The sequence below is a fragment of the Zootoca vivipara genome, chromosome 12 (assembly GCF_963506605.1).
Source record: "Zootoca vivipara chromosome 12, rZooViv1.1, whole genome shotgun sequence".
Classification (NCBI taxonomy): Eukaryota; Metazoa; Chordata; class Lepidosauria; order Squamata; family Lacertidae; genus Zootoca; species Zootoca vivipara.
Window position 1 is genome coordinate 49,205,217 of NC_083287.1, and position 21,337 is coordinate 49,226,553.

Here is a 21,337-nt window from a genome sequence, read left to right on the forward strand (position 1 = left end):
ATCATCTGCTGAGCGGTTCCTTTCAACACTCTCTTTCCCTCTTGTTAGCTTTTAGCTCAGGCATCCCTCCAGATGCGGCCCTCCAGATGTTTTGGCCTACAACTCCCATGATCCCTAGCTAACAGGACCAGTGGTCAGGGATGATGGGAACTGTAGTTCAAAACATCTGGAGGGCCGAAGTTTGAGGGTGCCTGTTTTAGTTAAATATATATATATAAAAGCACAATCTGCCTTTAGCCCCTGGGCAATTTGGCTCCAGGGATCACACATTCGCTCCATAAAACACACAGACATTTCCTCTTACTTTTTGGGAGGAAAAAAGTGCATCTTAAGGAGCGGAAAATATGGTATATTTTTGCTTCTCTTTTCAGCTGTGTGTTTTCACTTCAATAAAGTTACTCCTGATTTGCACCTCCATTTTTATTATACCTCTGCAGTAATTTCATTTTCCTTCCATTCCAAAATAATGTACAGAAAAGTGCAGATGGATTGTGTTTTTGCATTTCTTGAGTAAAGAAGGTGAAATTTCCCATTTTCTGTGCTGAAATCATTGAAGCTAAAAATTCACTGTGTTTCCTAAAATATGTTTCACCTTTTTACATGGATTCATCCTGCACTATAACTTGTTGACTCAAATAGTAAGCATGTACAGACTCACAGGCCTAGTGTGTGTCGTATACACATTATGGAAGTAAATCCCATGACCTCTGAATAAACAAGTATGGGACCAAGCTGTAAATCTGTTAATACAACTTCTAGGTGTATTAACATCAATCTTGAAGAAGTGTGCATGCACACGAAAGCTTATACCCAGAACAAACTTAGTTGGTCTCTAAGGTGCTACTGGACAATTTTTTAATTTGTATAGTCATTGTGCTGGCCAGGGGCTGGTGGGAGTTGTACTCTTAAAACATTTGAACCAGGTTGACAGAGGCTAATATAGTGTCTTGTATTTACCAACATAAAGTTTGGTTAATTACCAAACATAAAGTTTTATGTTTAATTACCAACATAAAGTTTGTTTTATCTTCTGTTTTTAGGAAAAGTTGTAGATATTTATTCCAAATTTGATGTAATAGTAAGTATTTACATGTTTTATATCTTTTTAAATATATTTTATATCTCTCACTTTTGCCCAGAGGCTTTTCCTAGAGTATAATGGTCCTTTTTGCTCTTCAGTTCCTGATATTTCTATGTTAGTCTCTAACCTTACTTATTTCTATGATGGTTTCCATGAGTGCTTCTAGAGGGGTGGGGAGGTAAATTTCCTTGGAGAAGAGAAAGCAGCTGACAACCAACCAAAGACTGCAGTCTGTTACTCAGTGCAGACCTAATGGTGCCCCATCTCCTAATCAAGATTGGGATATCATAGGTTTGCACGCTCCTACATTCTCCCCTCTTCCGTGAGCACCCACCACTCAATTTGAGTTTTGTAGCTATCTATGATTAGTGTTGTGTTTACACATTGATTTGCACTAATCCACAGTTTGCAACCATGATTAAAGTGGAAATCTGGTGCAAACTTAAAGGAAATAGGACTACCCACTTGAGACAGGAAGTAGAGGAGTGTGCAAGCTCACTGGGTTTTCCTGATATCCTAAACTTGGTTTGGAGATCAGGAAACATTAATCTGCAAAGAGCCAATCATTAGTCCTCCTAACTGGCATGCAAGCTCGGTCATAATGTTATATCTTTGTGCAACTTAACATTGCACATATTTATTTGGATTGTACTCTTAGCATATCTGGAGGACTGGGTTTTTGTTCCATTTCTGAAATGATCTTAGTAGCATCACATTCCTGATATACATTGGGTGTCTCGTTTTTTTTAAAAAGAGTCTTATGTAATCACTTTTTTTCAGAATCTTGCTGCTGAAAAAACTTATAATAACTTAGATATCACAGTGACACAAGCTCTACAACACCGCTCTCAGTATTTTGAAGGTGTTGTGAAATGCAGTAAGCTGGAAACACTGGAGACCATCGTGGATCGGATAGTTAAAGCTGAGGTGAGAATTCTTGGACCACAAAACATTTCTGAGTAGTGTTGCTAACCAGAATTCCAGCTAACACAATTTCAAAGAAGGACTCAGATGATGTCTACATAAGACTCCTTCAAAGGTGTGCTAGAATGTGCATTTAAACTTATATTTTATAATCCTACATAAAGCACAACAGCTCTGTACTTCATGGATTCTTTACTCTAACTTTTAAAGACTGTCATATTTCTTACACTTTCTTTAAAATAAAAAAGTAATTGAGCATGATGAACTACTACAGCCTTGGAGACTTGGGGTTTTGACAAGCAGTGTGACCAAGCCCTGATTTTTGTGGAGATTGTGATGACTACCTATGAAAATATGTGGCATTGCTGATGGACTGAAGTCTAAAGGTCTTTTGCTGAAACGAAGAAATGCAGGAGGTGGGAGATCTAAAGTTGCTCTTACCTAAGGTTTATAGATGATAAACTTAGCCGGACTGTTGGTGGTTATGTGAGAACTGTGACTTCTGCCATATTTTTTAAAATTTGATGAATATTAGTTTGCAAAGGCACATCACAGAAATGTGGATTCTGCTAGCGCTTTGTATTAATCAGTATGTGACAACTAGTATACGTTGGTTGAAAGGGGAAGAGAAATGCAAACTCAGTGAATGTTCCTGTAAGTTTAATACAAAGCACATAGTTCTGGATAAGGGTGTAATCAATAATTAAGCTTTGCTTTCAAAATACTGCACGTATTGAATTCTGCAGTAATACCAGGGACAGGACAGTTCTTCTGGGATACTGCCGCCTTTTAGCCACAGGCATGATCACCTTGCAAGCAGCAGGCTAGGAAGTAGGTTTCCATCAGAAAATGGGTATCCTTTTGAGCTTCTAGACTCAAGCTGTTAGACATCCCCATTAAAATCTTGGGATTTCTTCCTTCCTTCTCCCCTAGGATGGGACTGGATAAATGTTATGAGGCATATGGGAAACTTTCGCATACAACCACCACCATTTTAATGGAACATACCGTACATTCTTCCTTCACTGACAAAGCCAACCAAGCCATAACAGGCTTTCTCGTTTTCCTCTCTCCCTGCCCAATGCCCTAATTTCAGACCATAATTTGAAAAAGTGGAATGCAAAATGTTCTGAGTTATATTTTTCATATGGGGTAAAATCAGTTATGACACCTGATCAGGTGCACACCTGCTCTCAGGCAAAGCAAGAACAGGTAGCAATGGAAACTTTCCAACATTAACTCAGATAGGTGTGTGCTTTAAAATGAATGGTATATCAATTTTATTTTATATATTTCTAAATACAGACATAGCTGATCTTACAATATCTTTTCAGAAAGATGCCATGTAATTATTTTACAACATATGTAGATACCAGAAATCTGAATTAGATTAGACGATGGGTGGTTATTACTATTGCATATTGGCAGAGAAGTGTTTGTACTGTCACTTTATTAACCGATAGCCTTTGAGTAATGAAGCTGTTGAACTTGAGAAAGATGGCCAAGTGACTGACCATGTGATAGTCCATACTTAATAGTCATATTAAACCCATCCATCATAATAACCCTGTCTAAAGTATCGCCAACGTAAGAGGAACATATATAAAAATAGAATTTCCCCCCTTTTCTATTTCTTTCCTGTGTTCCCCATTTGTATCAGGTGGGTATGACTGTTCAAATACAAGAGAAGAGGAGCTCTAAGTTACCTGGCCGGTATGTAGTTCACCTCTGTCCTAAACTGTTGACGTACCTTGACTTGAACTTTGCTATGTCTATTTCTTTGACAAAGGCCTCTCTTGCTCTTTGTTTCTTGTATTTCTGAGTTACTTTTAGCAAACATTTTGATGGAAATTTAAAGTGGTTACAAAATTGGAAAATGGTTGAGAGCAATCATAAAACATCAAATGTTTAGTACAGCCGAGGTCATCTGTTGAGAGTCTGGTCATTCTTTAAATGCTTTGTAGGAACTGATCATCTCACTATTTTGCATCTTAATCATTTGGGCATCTTTCCCATAAACAACTGCTGTCTTACTCAAATGTCTTCGTGGCAAAGCTACAAGTACTCCATGATAAGTGTGCATATTTAAAAACAGCTGAACAAAACTTTTGTCAGGTTATAAAGTGAAAAAGATGTAGACCTACTCTAGAAAAGCATGTCAGATAAGGTTGTGGACTTTTCTCTCTCAAACACCTGTTCACATACCCCATATATGAGATGCCAACTGTGGCATACTCCGTGTGGGTTTATGGCACTGCTGTTGGCTTGTTCCCCAGTTCAATTAACTAGATGCAAACTCACAAACAGAGGGCTGCTGGCACTGTCTACTCATCAATGCTTGACTGGTTGTACATTTGCCCAAAGGGGTGGCTATGCAGTATAGCAAACTGCTTTTGAAACTCGGGAGATGTGATATGTGGGGAGGGTATGTTATTTAAAAGTCCTACTGGGCAAACACAAATTATTATGTGCACCTAAAATAGCAGTGCATAAATTTTAAAGACACACAATTAAGCTGAAGTTGTAAATTAGGCTATTTTAATTATAAATACGATTTAACTATGTATGGAACCAGTAACATTACACTTCACTTTTATAATAAAAATAGACTTGTTAGTTTTAGTCTGTTCCTTGTTAGATTGTGTGGCAGTGTTTGGGTTACAGACAGTATCTATTTTTAACAAGAACTTTCCACTTGAATGTATTCTTAATGAGTAGGAATGATTTCTGTTGAACTTGGAAAATGCAATCTGCACTCTCAGATTTCTTCTAGCCGTCTACGGACAGTTCTTTACTGTTAAATAACACCTTGCTAGCATTTCAACAATTAGCCTTTCATAGCTGTGAAAAGTGAAATGTATTCTGCTACTGTGCAGCACGTCCCTGTTAAATTATAGAACAGCTGGGCCTCCACTTATTCATGTACAAGCCCACAGAAAAGATGTGAATGCAAACGCACAGTGCTAACAGTGAGGGAAATTGGGACTGCTTTTTAATGACATACTGGTGTAAAAATAAATGGTCTGATCCAGGGTTCACCTAGTGGCATTGGAAAATGGAACCATTTCATGTTTTCTCTTTGTATCTCACTGTAAATTCGATTTGAACGTGGTGTGCCCTCCTGGGTCTCTGGAGCTGAACAAAAATTTGTTCTGGAAAGTCTCTGTATTAATTCATTGAGGGGGAGTTGTGTCCTAAATAACTTGATTCATCTGGCTATTATTAACATGAATGTGGAGTGCACTGCTTATTGGCAAATACAGTAATCTCTTAATATGCTTATGTTTCATGTTTGCAGGTGCATCGATTGGTGGTAGTGAATGAAGCAGATAGTATTGTTGGTATCATCTCCCTCTCGGACATCCTACAAGCTCTGGTGCTCACACCAGCTGGTATGTACGCAGCATTTATGTACTGAGTTCTTCTGTAACATACCAAGTATCGTACAATAACTTTATGTCACAACAACTCTTGAAAGTTGAGACTGATGCTGGCTGATTTGCTCAAGGCCAAGTGGGCTTCATGACTGAGCCAGTTGTCTCTATTCACACCAAATGCCACAATGATAACCTTATCTAAAAACCAGCACATCTTTTAGTTAGCACTCCTACAATGTGAATTTCTCCATTATGTGGAGAACTGGATTACTACTTCTAGTTATCAGTTAGTCGGACAGATTGACCTTTGTGCATGTTGGAGCATTGGTATGCACATTGATCTCTGCCTTGCACACAAATGTAATGGACTGAACTTGCACTTGCACTTTGTGCGCTGAGCTGCCTCTGATATAAGTGAGCAAAGAATTGTATACAGGCCACAAGTGCTTTGAATGCATTTGGGTGTCAGCAGAACTTTGCATTTGGACCATAGTGTCCTCTAGCTAAAAAATTTAAAATAATAAAAGGTACAAGTGTATATTGCATTAGAGCTTAAAAGTAAAGTTTATACATTGTATATTATGAATAGTCCAAACTTCCATAAAAATATAAGGTTTGGCAGAATGCAGAATGGCTTTGAAAATTTCACTGGATGCAGGGGTAAAGGGGGCCCCTGACCATCAGGTCCAGTCGTGTCCGACTCTGGGGTTGCGGTGCTCATCTCGCTCTATAGCCCAAGGGAGCCAGCGTTTGTCTGCAGACAGCTTCCGGTTCATGTGGCCAGCATGACAAAGCTGTTTCTGGCGAACCAGAGCAGCGCACGGAAACGCCGTTTACCTTCCCGCCGGAGCGGTTCCTATTTATCTACTTGCACTTTGATGTGCTTTCGAACTGCTAGGTTGGCAGGAGCTGGGACCAAGCAACGGGAGCTCACCCCGTTACAGGGATTCAAACTGCTGACCTTCTGATCAGCATGCCCTAGACTCTGTGGTTTAACCCACAGCACCACCTGGGTCCCTGTGGATGCAGGGGTAGAAACTTGGCAAATTTTGCCAAGCACAAAAATGTTATGTGTTGAATGCTGGGCAAATGCAATCTCTCCCGTGATATGGGAGTGTACACCTTGGGGAGGGAAACTAAGGCCCGGGGGCCAGATCCGGCCCAATCATCACCTTTTAAATCCGGCCCGTGGACGGTCCGGGAATCAGTGTTTTTACATGAGTAGAATGTGTCCTTAAATAAAAATGCATCTCTGGGTTATTTGTGTAGCATAGGAATTTGTTCATTCCCCCCCAAAAAAATATAATCTGGCCCCCCACAAGGTCTGAGGGACAGTGGACCGGCCCCTTGCTGAAAAAGTTTGCTGGCCCCCGGTGTACACCTTTTCTCACATCTACCTTTCCATTAACAGGTGCCAAACAAAAGGAAAGTGAAACTGAATGATTGCTGTGAACATACCTTTGTAGAAAAACTTGATTGAAGTTACTGGGTCATCTTTGCCTCAAGAACACTGGCAGCACTAGAGAAGAGAGAAATGGGGATGAGTATGTGTGTATTGGGACTGAGTGTTGGGTAACTAGTCTATTACTTCCCAGTGACTGTCATACACAAAAAGCAGCATGACAAAAGGCTTATGTATTAAATACAGGCTTGCATTTCAAAATGTTTGCTGAAAGACTTCACATGATGTCCTTCATCTAAAATGCACTGTATCCTGAAAACAAACATCTTTTGTATTTGATAGAAGTCACTGCTCAGCAACAGATCTCTGACATAAGGCAAGTGTATGGCATATTCATATCATAGTGCCTTATGTCAAAAAGCCAACAATATGTCATCACTGTTGCCCATCACAATAAGAGGAAGTATTGTGTGAAACGAGACACTGTATTTGAATGTTCAAGTCGCTAAACCTAAAACCAAATCAGTTTCAGTTATCATTAGATTTGTCATAAAAGCTGTAATTTGAATATCAGTAGATTACTTTAAAACTTTAATGACAGTTTTGTGTGTTTATAAATGTTGCATTCTGAAGAGATGGTAAAACAAGACTGATCTAAAACCAGCTTTATTTATTTTTATTTTCTTGCAATTTTTTACACATCTTTGGTGGATAGCTAAAACTTCACCATATTCATTAATAAAACATTGATTGTTATATAAGATCTCTCATTACTTAAACAGTGGTGCATACCTTGTGGCTTTTAGATGGGTTGTACACAAGAGGCACAGAAATCAGGGGTTTGTCAAATGTATCACCACTTGACACCTCATATAACCACAGAAAAGAAGCTATGAAAAAGTAATCAACAAAGGAATTTGAATGTTGATTAGCATATAAACTAGCAGAAAAGTAACAGTATCATGCTGGTATTCTGTAAAGATTGGAATGAAAGCCAGGGTCTGAGAATAATTCCAAAAGTCCTGCTATGTAATTTTAGTAACAAAAAAATCCTAGGCGCCCAGAAGATGGTATAATCCACTTAAAATTACACCCATGTCTCCATATGCAGTAAAAAAAGTAAAGGTAAAGGACCCCTGACAGTTAAGTCCAGTTGCGAACAACTCTGGCACTCATCTCACTTTACTGGCCGAGAGAGCCGTTTGTCCATGTAGCCAGCATGACTAAGCTGCTTCTGGCGAAACCAGAGCAGCACACGGAAATGCCGTTTACCTTCCCACTGGAGCGGTACCTATTTATCTACTTGCACTTTTTGGCATGCCTTCGAACTGCTAGGTTGGCAGGAGCTGGGACCGAACAGCGGGAGCTCACACCGTCAAGGGGATTTGAACCACCAACCTTCCAATCGGCAAGCCCTAGGCTCTGGTTTAGACCACAGCGCAACACAGTACAACCACATGTTCTGGCATATTCCATTTTTAGGGTGATTCAGATTAATTCCTTTCATAAGCCAAACTGATTATCTGTGTTAACTATAAACATATATTTGTTGTCCAAAATGTAGTTGTTTTTAAGGATATGCTCTTCTCTTTTTAATCTTATTTTTTAATATTTAAAAAAAACCCAGAAAACAGGCAGTTCTTTTCCCTTTTGAGAAATTAAAGATATCTGTGGAAGCCTCTGGAGTTGGATAGCTTCTTTCCAGGGAAGGTCCTGTCCCTTAAGCATCTATTTGTCCCCTGTACATGGTGTGGGTATGTTGGCTGTATACTAGCAGAATGGATCTCTGCAACAAGACTTCCCATCCCTATTCCCTGTAGTTCCGTATGCCCACCAAATCAACTTCAAATGATTAAGGGACCCTCTAGAATAAATGGGGCACATGGGTGCCTGCAAGAGGGGAAAGGAGGGAAGTTGCTTATACAAGGTTTATCCACCCGAGGCTGCTTCCACACAAAGCATTTTTTTCCAGATCTGTCATGCTTTGTTCAGACATCATTGCCAAAGTGCCTATGTTCAGTGCAATGTCCTGATTTGGGGGTGGGGTGTTGTCAGAGCGCCAACCTCCCCAGCACTTTAGAGTTTACTTGATCATTAATTAACCGTTTCTTCTTTAGAGTTTCTGCCCATTTTATAATTGTTTAAACTATTTATATACAGAAAGCAAAAATTAGTCAAATAAAAAAAAATTAAGGGCAGTGATAAAAGCTGTGGGCTCTGTTAACTCCTCCAGCCTTTCAGTGTTTCTGCTGAGGTGGTTCCAACTGTGTCTCTTGAAAAGTTTCATGTTAGTTAACTTCGCTAACATTATTGTTTATTTCCTCCCATAGCAAATAGCTCTCTTTATCTATTACATAATGAAAGGAAGCCAATAATTAAATCTTCATACACACCACACACAAATGGAACAGACTTCAGGGGCAATTCATAATTAATCCACACACCCAGTTGTGCCGCATAGGAAGCAATAAAAAGCACTAAACCTGGAATAAGGCATCTACTAATGTTGCAAGAGACCTTTGCTGAATGGAACTGCCTTGTCAATAAACATTACAGAAGACTCTTGGCCATGGAGAAGAACACATGTGGATTATATAGTGCTGTATTGCGCCATGTAGAAACACTGTGTTAATTCCACATCCAGATGCTTATGAAAGAGCAGTGTGAAAGGGTCTTATTTTGGAAGCAACAAAATAAACCCCTCCCCTGCCAAAAAAGATACTTGCTGTCTATGGACATTCGGAACGTGACACAAGAGAGGTCCTAGTTTTCTTCTGCATCATTTACATTTCAAATAGGTGGTACATATGACACAAAAAACAAAAGGAACTGATCGTGCTTACAATCCAGAATACCCTGTTCCTTTTAACTACTCTCCAAACTATTCTTGTTGAGGGGAGTCCTGACCCCTCCAACAATACATGATGGTTTGTGCAAATTTCATAATCTACGTCTGAAGGGTGCCAGTACAGCATTGAGGTCTCATGAAAGGTGAACAATTGTCCAGAGATTTCAGATGGGATAGATAAGATTTTGTCAGCTGCAGTCAGCTGAGAAGGATAATGCACTTTCCCCACCATTGGTACCGACTTCTATCCTGCTTCAGAATGTGTGCTTTAAACAGGTTAAACATTTAAATTAAATACATAAGCAAAATACATGTATGAAACAACAACTGGGAGCAATTATTAGTAAATGCTATTGGATAAGAAAACTTCATCCCGTGTTGTCCAAAGCATCTTTAAATTAAATAACACTTTATGAGCTGAGAGAAACATTGTATATACTAATAGTATACTCTTTCTTCAAGTGTGAATCCTTATGCAGCCAAAACGGCACAAAGCACTAGGGAAGTACGTATCAGCAAGCTAGGGAGAACTCAAAGGTTTACAGAAATAGAAAACAGGAGGGGTTATGAAATTGTATTATGTGAGAGGAGGGAATGGCTAGAACACAAAATATTATTTTATTTGTAGAACTACTTTTAGTTAAAAAATGGCAAAGCAGTTTACAAAGGAAATCAACAAACAAAATTAATAGATGTGCAGGGTAAAAGTAATAAATAATTTATCATCATCATCAGAGCTATTTCTCTAGAAAAAGAGGTGCCAGAACTCACCATGAACCCTTGTTCTCTTATAATGGCAATGACAGCCACCTGAGAGGTGCTGGAACTGAATTCTGGTGAGTTCTGACTGAAATAAAAGCCCTGATTTTTTTATTATTTATACAGTACAGTATATAGAACAGAAAATACCAAAATCCATGAAATGGGATTCCCCTCACTCAATATGCACATAAATTCCACTCCTACTGAAACATCTGTAAAACTACCAGCATACATTCATCCATATGCAAGCATGCTCTCAACAATTACTTGTCCCAACAATCTCCAGAGTATACAAAGACTCTACTATAACACTATTAAAAAAATCCTTCCAGTAGCACCTTAGAGACCAACTAAGTTTGTCATAGGTATGAGCTTTCGTGTGCATGCACACTTCTTCAGATACACTGAAACAGAAGTTACCAGACCCTTATGTATAGTCAGAGGGTGGGGAGGGGTATTACTCAGAAGGGTGGTGGGAATGGGTGATTGGCTGATAGGAGTGGTAAACCTGTTGATGACTGTTAACAACTGCAATTGGTCTTGCAGGAAAAAGCAAGGGCTGAGGTGCTAAAGAGAGCTTTATCATGTATAATGAGATAAGAATCCAGTGTCCTTATTCAGACCAGGTCTCCATGGTTTTAAGCTTTTTTCTCTAGGCTATACTCTAGCCTAGAGACATTTGCTCATGCACTAATTTTTTTAATTGATAGATACATCAGAAAACAAAAATAGCAATGTTCTACAAATAAAAAATATTTTGATAATGCAGGCAGTAACAATTTTGCTTGGGGGTTCCATTCCTGGCCCTCAGGTGCGTCAGCAAAGCGTGCATAAGCCCGTTACTCCCTCATTCTGACGTCCAAAATGAGCCACTTGTCAACAGTTGTGCATCAATTGGATGCGTACAAAATGGTTGCTGCCTGTATGCTACACTATACTGCACTGAAATGTAACTGTTTCCTTGATGGACCTTGAATCTTCCTGCCACACTGCCATCCTTTTCTGCTACTACACCCTTACAAGAACCACTGCTCTTAACCACTACACCACACTGCCCCGCATAAAAGTTACTCTATGCTAGTTACACATATGCTTGGGAGAAGCAAGTGAGTTGGGGACTAGGAGATAGGAAGCACACCTAACACTATGTTGTCAAACAGCACACACACCCCAAAAAATCCCCGGGAACCTGCATGCTTTGGAACCTATAATGTAGGTTTTGGGCAGAAACCTATAATGTCTCTTCACCCAGTCCTTCACAAGAGCAGAGTTTTAACCATGTAAGTTGTAATACAGTGACTAATGTGCATATAATTTCTCTGTGTGAGTGCATACAATATTAGCATTATTAGTCACTGATAAAAGCAGTCTGTGTGGCGCAGTATAGTTGTAGCAAGCAGACGACCCATGGCTGAAATCGCTGCACTTTACCATGAACCTCGACCAAATCACAACCTTTAGTTTGCTCTGGTTTACAGCGTGCTGTGAGGGGGAAACGGAAAAACTAAACTGCCGTTCTCTTCCTGGATGGAAAGATTTTATTTTGAAATACGATAATATTTTTTTGTTAATTATGTTGCTTTGACTGTATACTCTATATTTGACTTTCTTCAGATTGTTTTATTTATGCTTCATTGATTTAATATACTGTAAAACCGCTTTGAAATTTTTCTTAAAAATATAAAGCAGTGTAGAAATTAATTAATTAAATAAAAAATACTGTAGCCCCCCTGATCCACACATGTGGTAAAACCATTCAAGGAATCAAACCAGTGTAAATATCGTAGCACAGCACTCGTGATTCAGGTACACACAAATCCCTGGCGGCGCGTTCGGGCGGCAGACAGATAGTAAGATACGTCAATGCATTTTTTAAGATTTCCCAGTGCAAACGGAAGCTCAATCTGTCCTGTGCGCTGATTTGGGGGCGAAAGCGTGCGCAACCATTGCACTAGAAGTAGAACCTCACGTTCTTCGGCACATAAAACAGAAACCACCAGCGGCTTCTTGCCCGCTGCTAAGAGGACATTTTGACAATGGGCCCAGCACGCACGTACTCAAGCACGCACGCACGCGCTGCTCTTTCCCTCACGCAAAACCGCTCCGCTATCTCCTGCCAATCACCGTGACTCCGCCCTCCCACACCTTACATTCGGATTTGGCCAATAGCAGCGAGTCATCAGCGGGACCAATCAGCAGCCCCGTTCGCGCGCGAAGCCGCCGCCACCCCGCCTTCCGCCAACCAACAAAAAATATCCAACCGATATATCCAACCAACGCATGCCCCTTCTGAGGAGGTGAAAAGGAGTGGGCGGAGGCGGGAGAGAGAGCCAGGGCCAGAGCCAAACAACCAGGCGGGGCAACCCCCTTGAAGGAAGGATGACGCAGCGAAATTTCCAGCACTCGCTCGCTCGGCTCGGCCGTTAGCCCGCCTGCCAGTCCAACGGTGAACCGCTCCCTCCCACGTGACGCAAGCGCGCACGATGGCGGCCGTACGAGGGCGAGCGAATGCTGAGGTGACGATGCGCGCACGCGCGAGCGGGGGGGGGAGGAAACGGAGGAGGAGACGGCCGAGGACGGCGGTTGTCACGTGAGTGAAGCGGACGCCGTCGCATCGCCGTGCCTCTCAGTTAGTCAGCGAGTCCCGCGCGGTCTGTCTCTTTCCCTCACCCCTCCCTCCGCCGCCTTGCATGCCGCGCGCTGCCGCCCCCTGCCGCCTCTACCTGTCCCCAGCCGGCCCCACCTAAGGCCTCGGCCGCCCGCCGCCCCCTCGTCAGGAGCAGCGCCTCCCGTTCTCCTTCTCGTCCCGCCCGCTCGTGGCCGGAGCCCTTGATGTGGTTCGGGGCCCGGCGGGGAAAAGATGCCGCCGTCCAAGTCCCGTAAGATCGCCATCCTGGGCTACAGGAGCGTCGGTGAGTCACTCCCTGAGGCGGGTGGAGGGTGCGGGAAACGGGCCCTGAGGGGCTCCCCCCATACCTAGGCTGCCGGCGGGGCGCTTCTCCCAACGGCGCCCGCCAAGCCCCCCACGCGGGCGCGCCCGGCCTCCGCCTTCCGCCCTCGGCCCAAGTTGAGGCGCCGCAGGCGGACGTGCGCGCCGTTCCCACCTCGTGGCTTGACGGCCGAAAGGGGGCAGCCCGCCTTCGAAGCCGGTCGCAGGTGAGGAGTAGGACGACGACCCGAATTGGGCCTCTCAGCCGTTTTCCGGGCGGGCTGCTGCCCTGCTTGCTTTCCGTGCTGGTGGGGATGGGAAGCTTGTGGCGGTGGCCTCGCGCGCGTGTCTGTGTGCATTTTCCCCGTAACTTAGCCTCGCCGGGCTCCCCGAGGCATGCCGAGCCACGCAGTGCACCCGGGGCAGATGCCTCACAACTCCTGGGGCCGTTTTCTCGGGAGAGGCTCCGAGCGGCCCCTTTGCATTTCCCGCGTCTGCAGAAGCGACTTGTTAATCTTCCGCGGTCTGGCTCGCGGGGAACAATGTTCCTGCTGCAGGCTGACGTGAAATCCCCCCCCCTTTTTTTTCTCTCGTGCAAAGCGTTGTTACGGGTAATGCTGGTTTCCGGGGTAGCTCCCAGATGTCCACTCCCATCCACTGCGCCTGGCACCGCATACCCAAGATCGCGCTTTCGCAATAATGATTTTGTAGCTGCCGCTACAGTGAGTGACAATCTCTTCTTGCCGCTCCACACATTTGGTCTTTGAGAGCATTCGCTTCCGGTGACCCACCGCCTTAAGAAAATTGGGCTCTTGTGTTTTTTCCCTCCACCCCTCCCCAAAGTTGGAAACGTATCGAGTTGGTTAAAATGAGTTGGTGGAAATAATTTGCACATTCGGTTCTGCAAATTATCCTGGTCTGAAGATGACAGTGTGGCTAAAGTGTTAGTGCAAGTTAACCGATTTGAGTTTTGTTTCCTCAAATTACATTGCTATGTGGGTCAGTTATTATGGATTTATTGCATGTTAACAATGTATTGGTGATGCATTACTAAAACCATTCAACAATTTTCTTGGTCTAATCCCATGAGGAAGATAACTATGGCTTTGTCTCGTGTCTTGGACATACTTTATAGACCAAAGGACTTTCATAGGGAGTAAAACTCATTCAAGCAGAATTCTCCAGAATGCTATTAGTAATTTGAAACTAATCTCAGGAGCACAGTTTCTACATATAAAATACATTAACCTCAGTTTGCTCTTTTTAAATCATTTTACTTTATTGCTTAAAGTAGTTTAGATTACAGGGTCTCAAGATTTGCCACATCAAGTCTCCCTAAATCATTGGCCAAGTCTTTCAAAACGTAAGATTAGAAAGTAATTATTGTGGAGTAATTGAAAATAAAGTTATAACTTAATTAGGACATGTAGTGGAGGTGCCGGGGAATGTCTCTGAAAGAAGCCTCCTCCCTTTTCTAGCAGCTGCCTCCTTAAGGAGGCCCAAATCAACTTCAGGGATTAGGCAAACTTCTTTTATTCTGCTTGCTCAAACATTTTGCAGCTTGTCTGGTTTCTGACTGTTTCCTCCAGGTGTGATGATGGGGCAGGTAAACACATAGTAAAGGGTGTGACTGTATGTGTGTGTTTTTATTGGCTACTGTACAGCAAGTGTTAGAGAATATTAAATAGTATGTATTTGCTTGTACTGTATTAGAAAGCTCAAGTGACACCTGGTCTTTGTCAGAAAAATTGGGTCACTTTCAAAATACGTTTGAGGGCAAAGATCATGTGACCACTTCTACAGCTGACAAAGCTGTGTTGGAGACTCATCACATTATCTTTTATGGCGCACACCTACAAAATGAAGTGTTAATTACCTGGGCACTTGAACACAGATGTTTGCACATGTGTATCATTGTACAAATAACATTTGTCAGGAAGCTCTGATTGGCTACAGCTTCCCATTGAGTGCACATTTGGCAGCAAACCTGGGTTTACAACCTTGTCATACACAAAAAAAACCTCTTGAGTGTTTAGTAAAGGTCTTCTGTTACATGAGTCAGTCAGTCATGCAGTTTGCTACCCAGCTGCTTGCTTGAAACATGTAGCAAGTGCTTTGGGATGCCCCACTTTCTATCCACTTACTGCTTAGCAATATAAACAGCACTATCATAGGTGCCTGTCCCAGTCATTTAAAGCTGGAATCTAACCCTGTTTTAACACTGTGCTCTCTGCTTTCACTCCTCTGCCCCTAAGGGTCCATGGACCCTTAAATGCTGAAATGATGGCATTCTTTAAATATTTTGTTCTGTTGTAAATAAAAGTGATGTTAGGGAGCAAGGTGGGTGGAAGAAGGGCTTCAAAGTCCAGCTATACAGTGGGACCTCGACTTGAGAATTTAATCCGTTCCGAATGCACACGCGTAGGTCAAAAACTTCGTAAGGCGAGTTTCCCACAGGAAAAGCGGTTTCCCATAGGAATGCATTGGAAATGGAAAAATTCGTAAGTCGAGGAAACCGCATCTAGCCGTGAATGGGTTTTCTGTTCGGATGTCGAAAAAATCATAAGCGCGCGGCCACTTTTTGCGCTTGTAAGTCGAAAACATCGGATGTCAAGTACTTTGTAAGTCGAGGTCCCACTGTATAAACAAACTGGGCAGCAGCATCCACAATATAAACCAGTTGAGTGTTAATTCATAGTGTGTAAAGTAAGTTATTTTCAGCACAAGGTGGGAGGAGTCCAAAGTTGAGGAGCTGTTCATGTTCACTTTCACAGTACACTTTCTGAGTATTTAATCTTTATTTAAGTTTATTGTATAATGTAGATAAGAGAAATGCTTAAATAGGCAGGTTCTTATATTCCAGCTTCATTTTTCATAATGACTGCCATAATGTTTGGAAACGTGATGCTGAAACATACTTTGGTTTATAGGGCCTTTTGTTAATAGGAGAGCTTGAATGATGTAGTGGTTAGAGTAGGGTTGTCAACCTTTTTATACCTACCGCCCACTAATGCATCTTCCTTGATGGTAAAATTTCCTTACTGCCCACCAGTGCTTGATGGAAGGAGGATTCAGCTTGTGTCATAGAGCCCCCTACCACCCACCTAGAATCCTGAAACGCCCACTAGTGGGCGGTAGGGACCAGGTTGACAACCCCTGGATTAGTCGTTGAAGTAGGACCAGGGTTCAAATCCCCACTCCGTCATGAAGCTCACTGGGTAACCTTGGCCCATTCACTACCTCTCTTCCTAACCTACCTCAGTGGTGTTGGGATTAAATGAGGAGGAGGAGAACCATGTACCTTTGAGCTCATTGGAAGAAAAGGGTGGAGTATAAATTAAATAAGTGTGAAAATTATTTAAGGCAAAATATACTGAGGTCAGGTTTTCATATCTACTCAGTCAAACAGGCATTTTTACTAGGTTCAGTGAAGCAAGCACACTTTCAGCTCCGGTTAGAAAGTACAGAAGGCTTAGCTAAAAGACCTTTGTTTTGAAGTGGGATCTTTAAAATGATATGTTCAATCCAGAACCTTAACTCCTTGTTAAAATAGTTTCCAAGTACAACCTTATAAAGTTATCATCTGCTGTATCTTTCTTCATATACTTTGGGAAAGAATATAGCCATAGAAATTTTACCATAGCAATTCCCCCCCACCTTTATTGAGAATGAAGAGGAAATCAAGGCAATGCAGTAGACAAAGCAGATGTAACATTGACATGCTTCTCCGGTACTGTAAAATTAACAGTGACTTTTGGTTCCAGAACCCTTCAAATGCTTTCTCAGTGTGAAAAAGGCATACCTCAAGCCTTCCTGGATCAAGTTCCAGTTGTTGTAATTCCATTTCTTTCCCTGGCACAAAGATTATAGAGAGGCCTGAATAAAAGAACAAAAATGTAGCTTGTTCATACAATGTGACCAAGGAAACAATCAGCATCAGTCTGTAATCGAATGCAAGAATTTGCCCTACATGTGTGGACTTTACAGGCTGGAATGCAAAGATAATTCAGGTGTAAGGTACCCTCTTTGTATAAGGCTCAAGCTAGCATGGGTATAAGGCAAAGAAGAAAGTACCTGGTGAAGAAAGTACAGTGGTATCTCTGGTTAAGAACTTAATTAGTTCCAGAGGTCCGTTCTTAACCTGAAGCACCACTTTAGCTAATGGGGCCTCCTGCTGCCGCCGCTCCGCTATAGCACGATTTCTGTTCTCATCCTGAAGCAAAGTTCTTACCCCAAGGTACTATTTCTGGCTTAGCGGAGTTTGTAACCTGAAGCGTTTGTAACCCGAGGTACCACTGTAATTAGATTAGGAAAGTAAAGGTAGACTTTCTAATTCATTAAATCACTTGGATTGCCTGAAAAGAGCAACCCTACAATATATGTTTGCTTACTGATCTGAAAATGGTCCACAGAACTCTCTGAAGGAGGCCTACTCCTGTTGAAACCTTAGCACACATACAGTGAAGTACACAGGACAGAGTCTGACCATTGGCATCCAGCTCAGTACAGTACACTGGCTTTACAGCATTTCAGACAGGAAGTTCCTTCTATAAAAGTGGATAAGATGAGCTGGGGCTCTTCTGGCATTCAGTTTCATTTGGGAAGAAGCAGATGCAGAATGGCTCTATGGAGGATCCATATTTTCAGGCCACCTTGAATTCCTAAGCCTTATAAACACTGATATACAAGCAGCAGCCATTTTAGATGCATCCAATTGACATGTGATCGCCATCGCGTGGGTCACTCCTTTTGGACCCGGAAGAGGGCGAAACGTGCTTATACACGCTCCACCAACACACATGAGGGCCAAGAACAGAACCCCCATGCAAAATGGTCACCACCTGTACCTTAAGGTATTAGTGCTAGGGTTTATTTTTTTAAAATAAATAAAAGACTGGTTTATGCTAGTGTAGTGTTGCATTCTATGCCTTTAGTGTGAGTTTCTTTTCTTAGTTATTTTAGTTATGGGTGCTTAAATATTAGGCACATTTTCAAACATGGATGGGGGAATGATCACAATGCACAAAGACAATCTGCAGTTAAAAGTTGCTAAATATTTAATCACATCACTGAAACAGCTGCTGAAATGCAGTTTTACACAATACTTTGGTCATGGTCTTAACTATTTGCTGAATCCAGATCTTGCTCTTAAGCAGGATAGCTCCTCCTGAGTAGTAGCCTGAAATGCCAGCTTTAATTAAAAGCTTCATTTTATTCCTGGCTGTCTAGTGGCAAATCTTACTGCAATGCACTTGTTAATGGTAGCAGTAAACTCTAGAGGCAGCATGTTTGACTGTAATATCAAGCCACTGGAAGGGTTGTTTAAGGACACTGTGCTAGAATTAACTCCTGCGTTGCCTGGTTTGCATTTCTGAGCTTTTTTCCTCGTCTCACTCTCAACAATACTTAAATCAGTCAAGCTGCTAACATATTTACATAGGATACCTTGTTCAGTCTCCAACTCCTTTTAACACTTCCTGTATTTATATAAATATCAGTTTCCTAAATGCAATGCATAGTCTACAAATATAGATACTGATGTAATTGAATCTTGGGTCTCTGTGCTGTGGAAGCCTCAAATATTTTTGGCTCGTACTATGAAGCTATTTGACACCGTCAAATGGAACTTAGCTCTGACCTTCCAGTTTTGTGTATTTAAATAATTGCACTTTCTAAGGTTGATTTGCAATAACCTATTTTGCATACCTTTGCAGTAAATCACGACAAAATAGATTTCTTTTTCAGAGCTACCTTAAACATTGGAAGTCAGATATCTTCAGCTTCTTTGCATAATAAAATTCATCTTTTTCGTAATATAACTGCATGTATTCGTAATATAACTGCATGTATGTATGCTGGGGGAACCCGGCCAGATGGGCAGGGTATGAATAATAAATTATTATTATTAATATTATTATTATTATTATTATTATTATTATTATTATTATTATTATTATGTGAATGCTTGGCCTTAGCTAATGAATATATAGTCCCTTGCCTGAAATGCTATTTGCTGCATTTCCCATGTGAGGTAAAACATGGCTGTTATTTAGATTATAAAGCAAGTGATGCAACTTTGAACTTAAAATTCTGTTACCGTGTTTCCCCCTTTTTAATACGTAGTCATAAAGTAAGCCAGGGCAGGATTTTTAAGCAGTTGTGAAATCTAAGACACCCCCTGAAAATAAGCCATACCTTGTTGCGTTCCTTTAGAGCGCAAGCGCTCGCCTGGCAGGGTAGAGTTACACGGAGGGATGCGGAGGAGGGAAAGCGCTCCCCCATCCCCCATCCCTGCCAGTTTCCATGTCCTGAGGCTGAGCGGCGGCGGGAGGCCCGCGGGTCCTTCCGCGCCGCCGGGGCGACGGACGCCGGCGAGAGCGCTGCTGGCTCCTTCTGCGCCGACGGAGTGTCGTGGGCTGCATGGCCCAAAGCTGAGCGGCGGCGGGAGGCCCGCAGGTCCTTCCGCGCCGCAGGGGCGACGGACGCCGGCGAGAGCGCTGCTGGCTCCTTCCGTGCCGACGGAGTGTCGTGGGCTGCATGGCCCAAAGCTGAGCGGCGGCGGGAGGCCCGCAGGTCCTTCCGCGCCGCAGGGGCGCCGGACGCCGGCGAGAGCGCTGCTGGCTCCTTCCGTGCCGATGGAGTGTCGTGGGCTGCATGGCCCAAAGCTGAGCAGTGGTGGGAGGTCCGCAGGTCCTTTCGCGCCACCGGGGTGACGGGCGGCGAGAGCACTGCTGGCCCCTTCCGCCGGATCAAGGAAGCGGCCTGCCGGGTCGGTGCCCAGCAGCGCCGCGCGGAGCAGCAGATCGAGTAAGCGGCCTGCAGAGTCAGCGCCCAGCAGCGCTGCACGGAGCACCGCCTCCTCAATCCAGCTCGGGGCTGCTGGGCACTGACTCGATCTGGTGCTCCGCGCAGCGCTGCTGGGCACCGACCCGGCAGGCCGCTTCCTTCATCCGGCTGAAGGGGCCAGCAGTGCTCCCACTGCCATCCGTCATCCCGGCGGTGCGGAAGGACCCGCGGACCTCCCGCCGCCACTCAGCTTCGGGCCATGCAGCCCACGACGTTCCGGCGGCACGGAAGGGACCAGCAGCGCTTCCGCCGGCGCCCTGGTGGCAGGGAAGGACCCGCGGACCTCCTGCCGCCGCTCAGCTTCAGGCCATGCAGGCCAACCAGACCCAGTAGGCCGCCTCCGGGATCTGGCAGCAGCAGGAGGCGGCTTGCTGCGCGTCCCGAGCCCTGAGCCAGCAGGACCCAGTAAGGAGGTACCGTACTTATAGTAACAATAAAAAAGACACCCCCCGAAAATAAGCCATAGGCTTATTTTCTTGAGTGAAATAAACATAAGACGGTGTCTTATAATGTGGGAAACACGGTAGTATTCAAAATGAGCAAAGAGGCTCCCAGTTTAGAGCCTGTTTTCAGTGCTTGATCTTGCTTTGGGGAGCACATTAAGCAGGGCTATTGATGTGTTTGCATTGATAACTCCTGCCAAAGGAAAGCATGTCTAATTTTTCCAGACACTGTTGGTCCTACAGGGATATGGTGAAAGGGTTTCCCCACCCCTCATTTACTTTAGTTTCTGTCCTCATCTGTGCCTCAAAAGGCTTGGATTAAGTACCGTAGCTGTTTAAGGTGGTGTGGGTGGGAGGCCGCACTAAAAATAGAATGTCTGAGATAGATAGTTGAATTATATTGAAATTAGACAAATACACACCTGCCCACTTAACTTTGTGTGTCAAATGCAGGATCAGCACTTCTCAGTATTCAGTTTGAGACTGTTGATCTCAAGGATGAGGGTGTCTCACAGTTTGGGGGCAGATACTGAACATTTTATGTAACCTTTTCATTATAACATGGTCCTCAGATGATATTGTACCGTTTGACGCATTGATTTTAAAGGCTGTGGATGGGAGAGAAAGCTACCTTGGAAGTGTGCTGGGCCTACTTTGAGATACCCTCTGGGATCACAAATACTGGCTTTCTTACTAGCCATCCATTACTTTTCATGAAGAGCTGG

General features: G+C 43.1%; 2 protein-coding genes across 3 annotated transcripts in view; both read left to right on the plus strand.

Moving 5' to 3' along the window:
• PRKAG2 (protein kinase AMP-activated non-catalytic subunit gamma 2) overlaps positions 1 to 21,337 on the plus strand; it is a 213,966-nt gene that overhangs the window by 178,356 nt on the left and 14,273 nt on the right. The window contains exons 13-16 of one of the 2 annotated variants that reach the window (XM_035129352.2): positions 1,041 to 1,078; positions 1,862 to 2,008; positions 5,304 to 5,397; positions 6,794 to 12,984. In XM_035129352.2, coding sequence (XP_034985243.1) covers positions 1,041 to 1,078; positions 1,862 to 2,008; positions 5,304 to 5,397; positions 6,794 to 6,825 — 311 coding nt within the window. In that variant the 3' untranslated portion in view covers positions 6,826 to 12,984. Of the gene's footprint in view, positions 1 to 1,040; positions 1,079 to 1,861; positions 3,719 to 5,303; positions 5,398 to 6,793; positions 12,985 to 21,337 lie in introns of those variants that run through there. The other variant, XM_060280923.1, reaches the window with a different exon arrangement.
• Positions 13,002 to 21,337, plus strand: part of RHEB (Ras homolog, mTORC1 binding) — a 32,590-nt gene continuing 24,254 nt past the window's right edge. Inside the window, exon 1 of the mRNA XM_035129158.2 lies at positions 13,002 to 13,306. Within this exon, the coding sequence (XP_034985049.1) occupies positions 13,255 to 13,306 (52 nt within the window). The 5' untranslated portion in view covers positions 13,002 to 13,254. The remainder of the gene's footprint in view (positions 13,307 to 21,337) is intronic.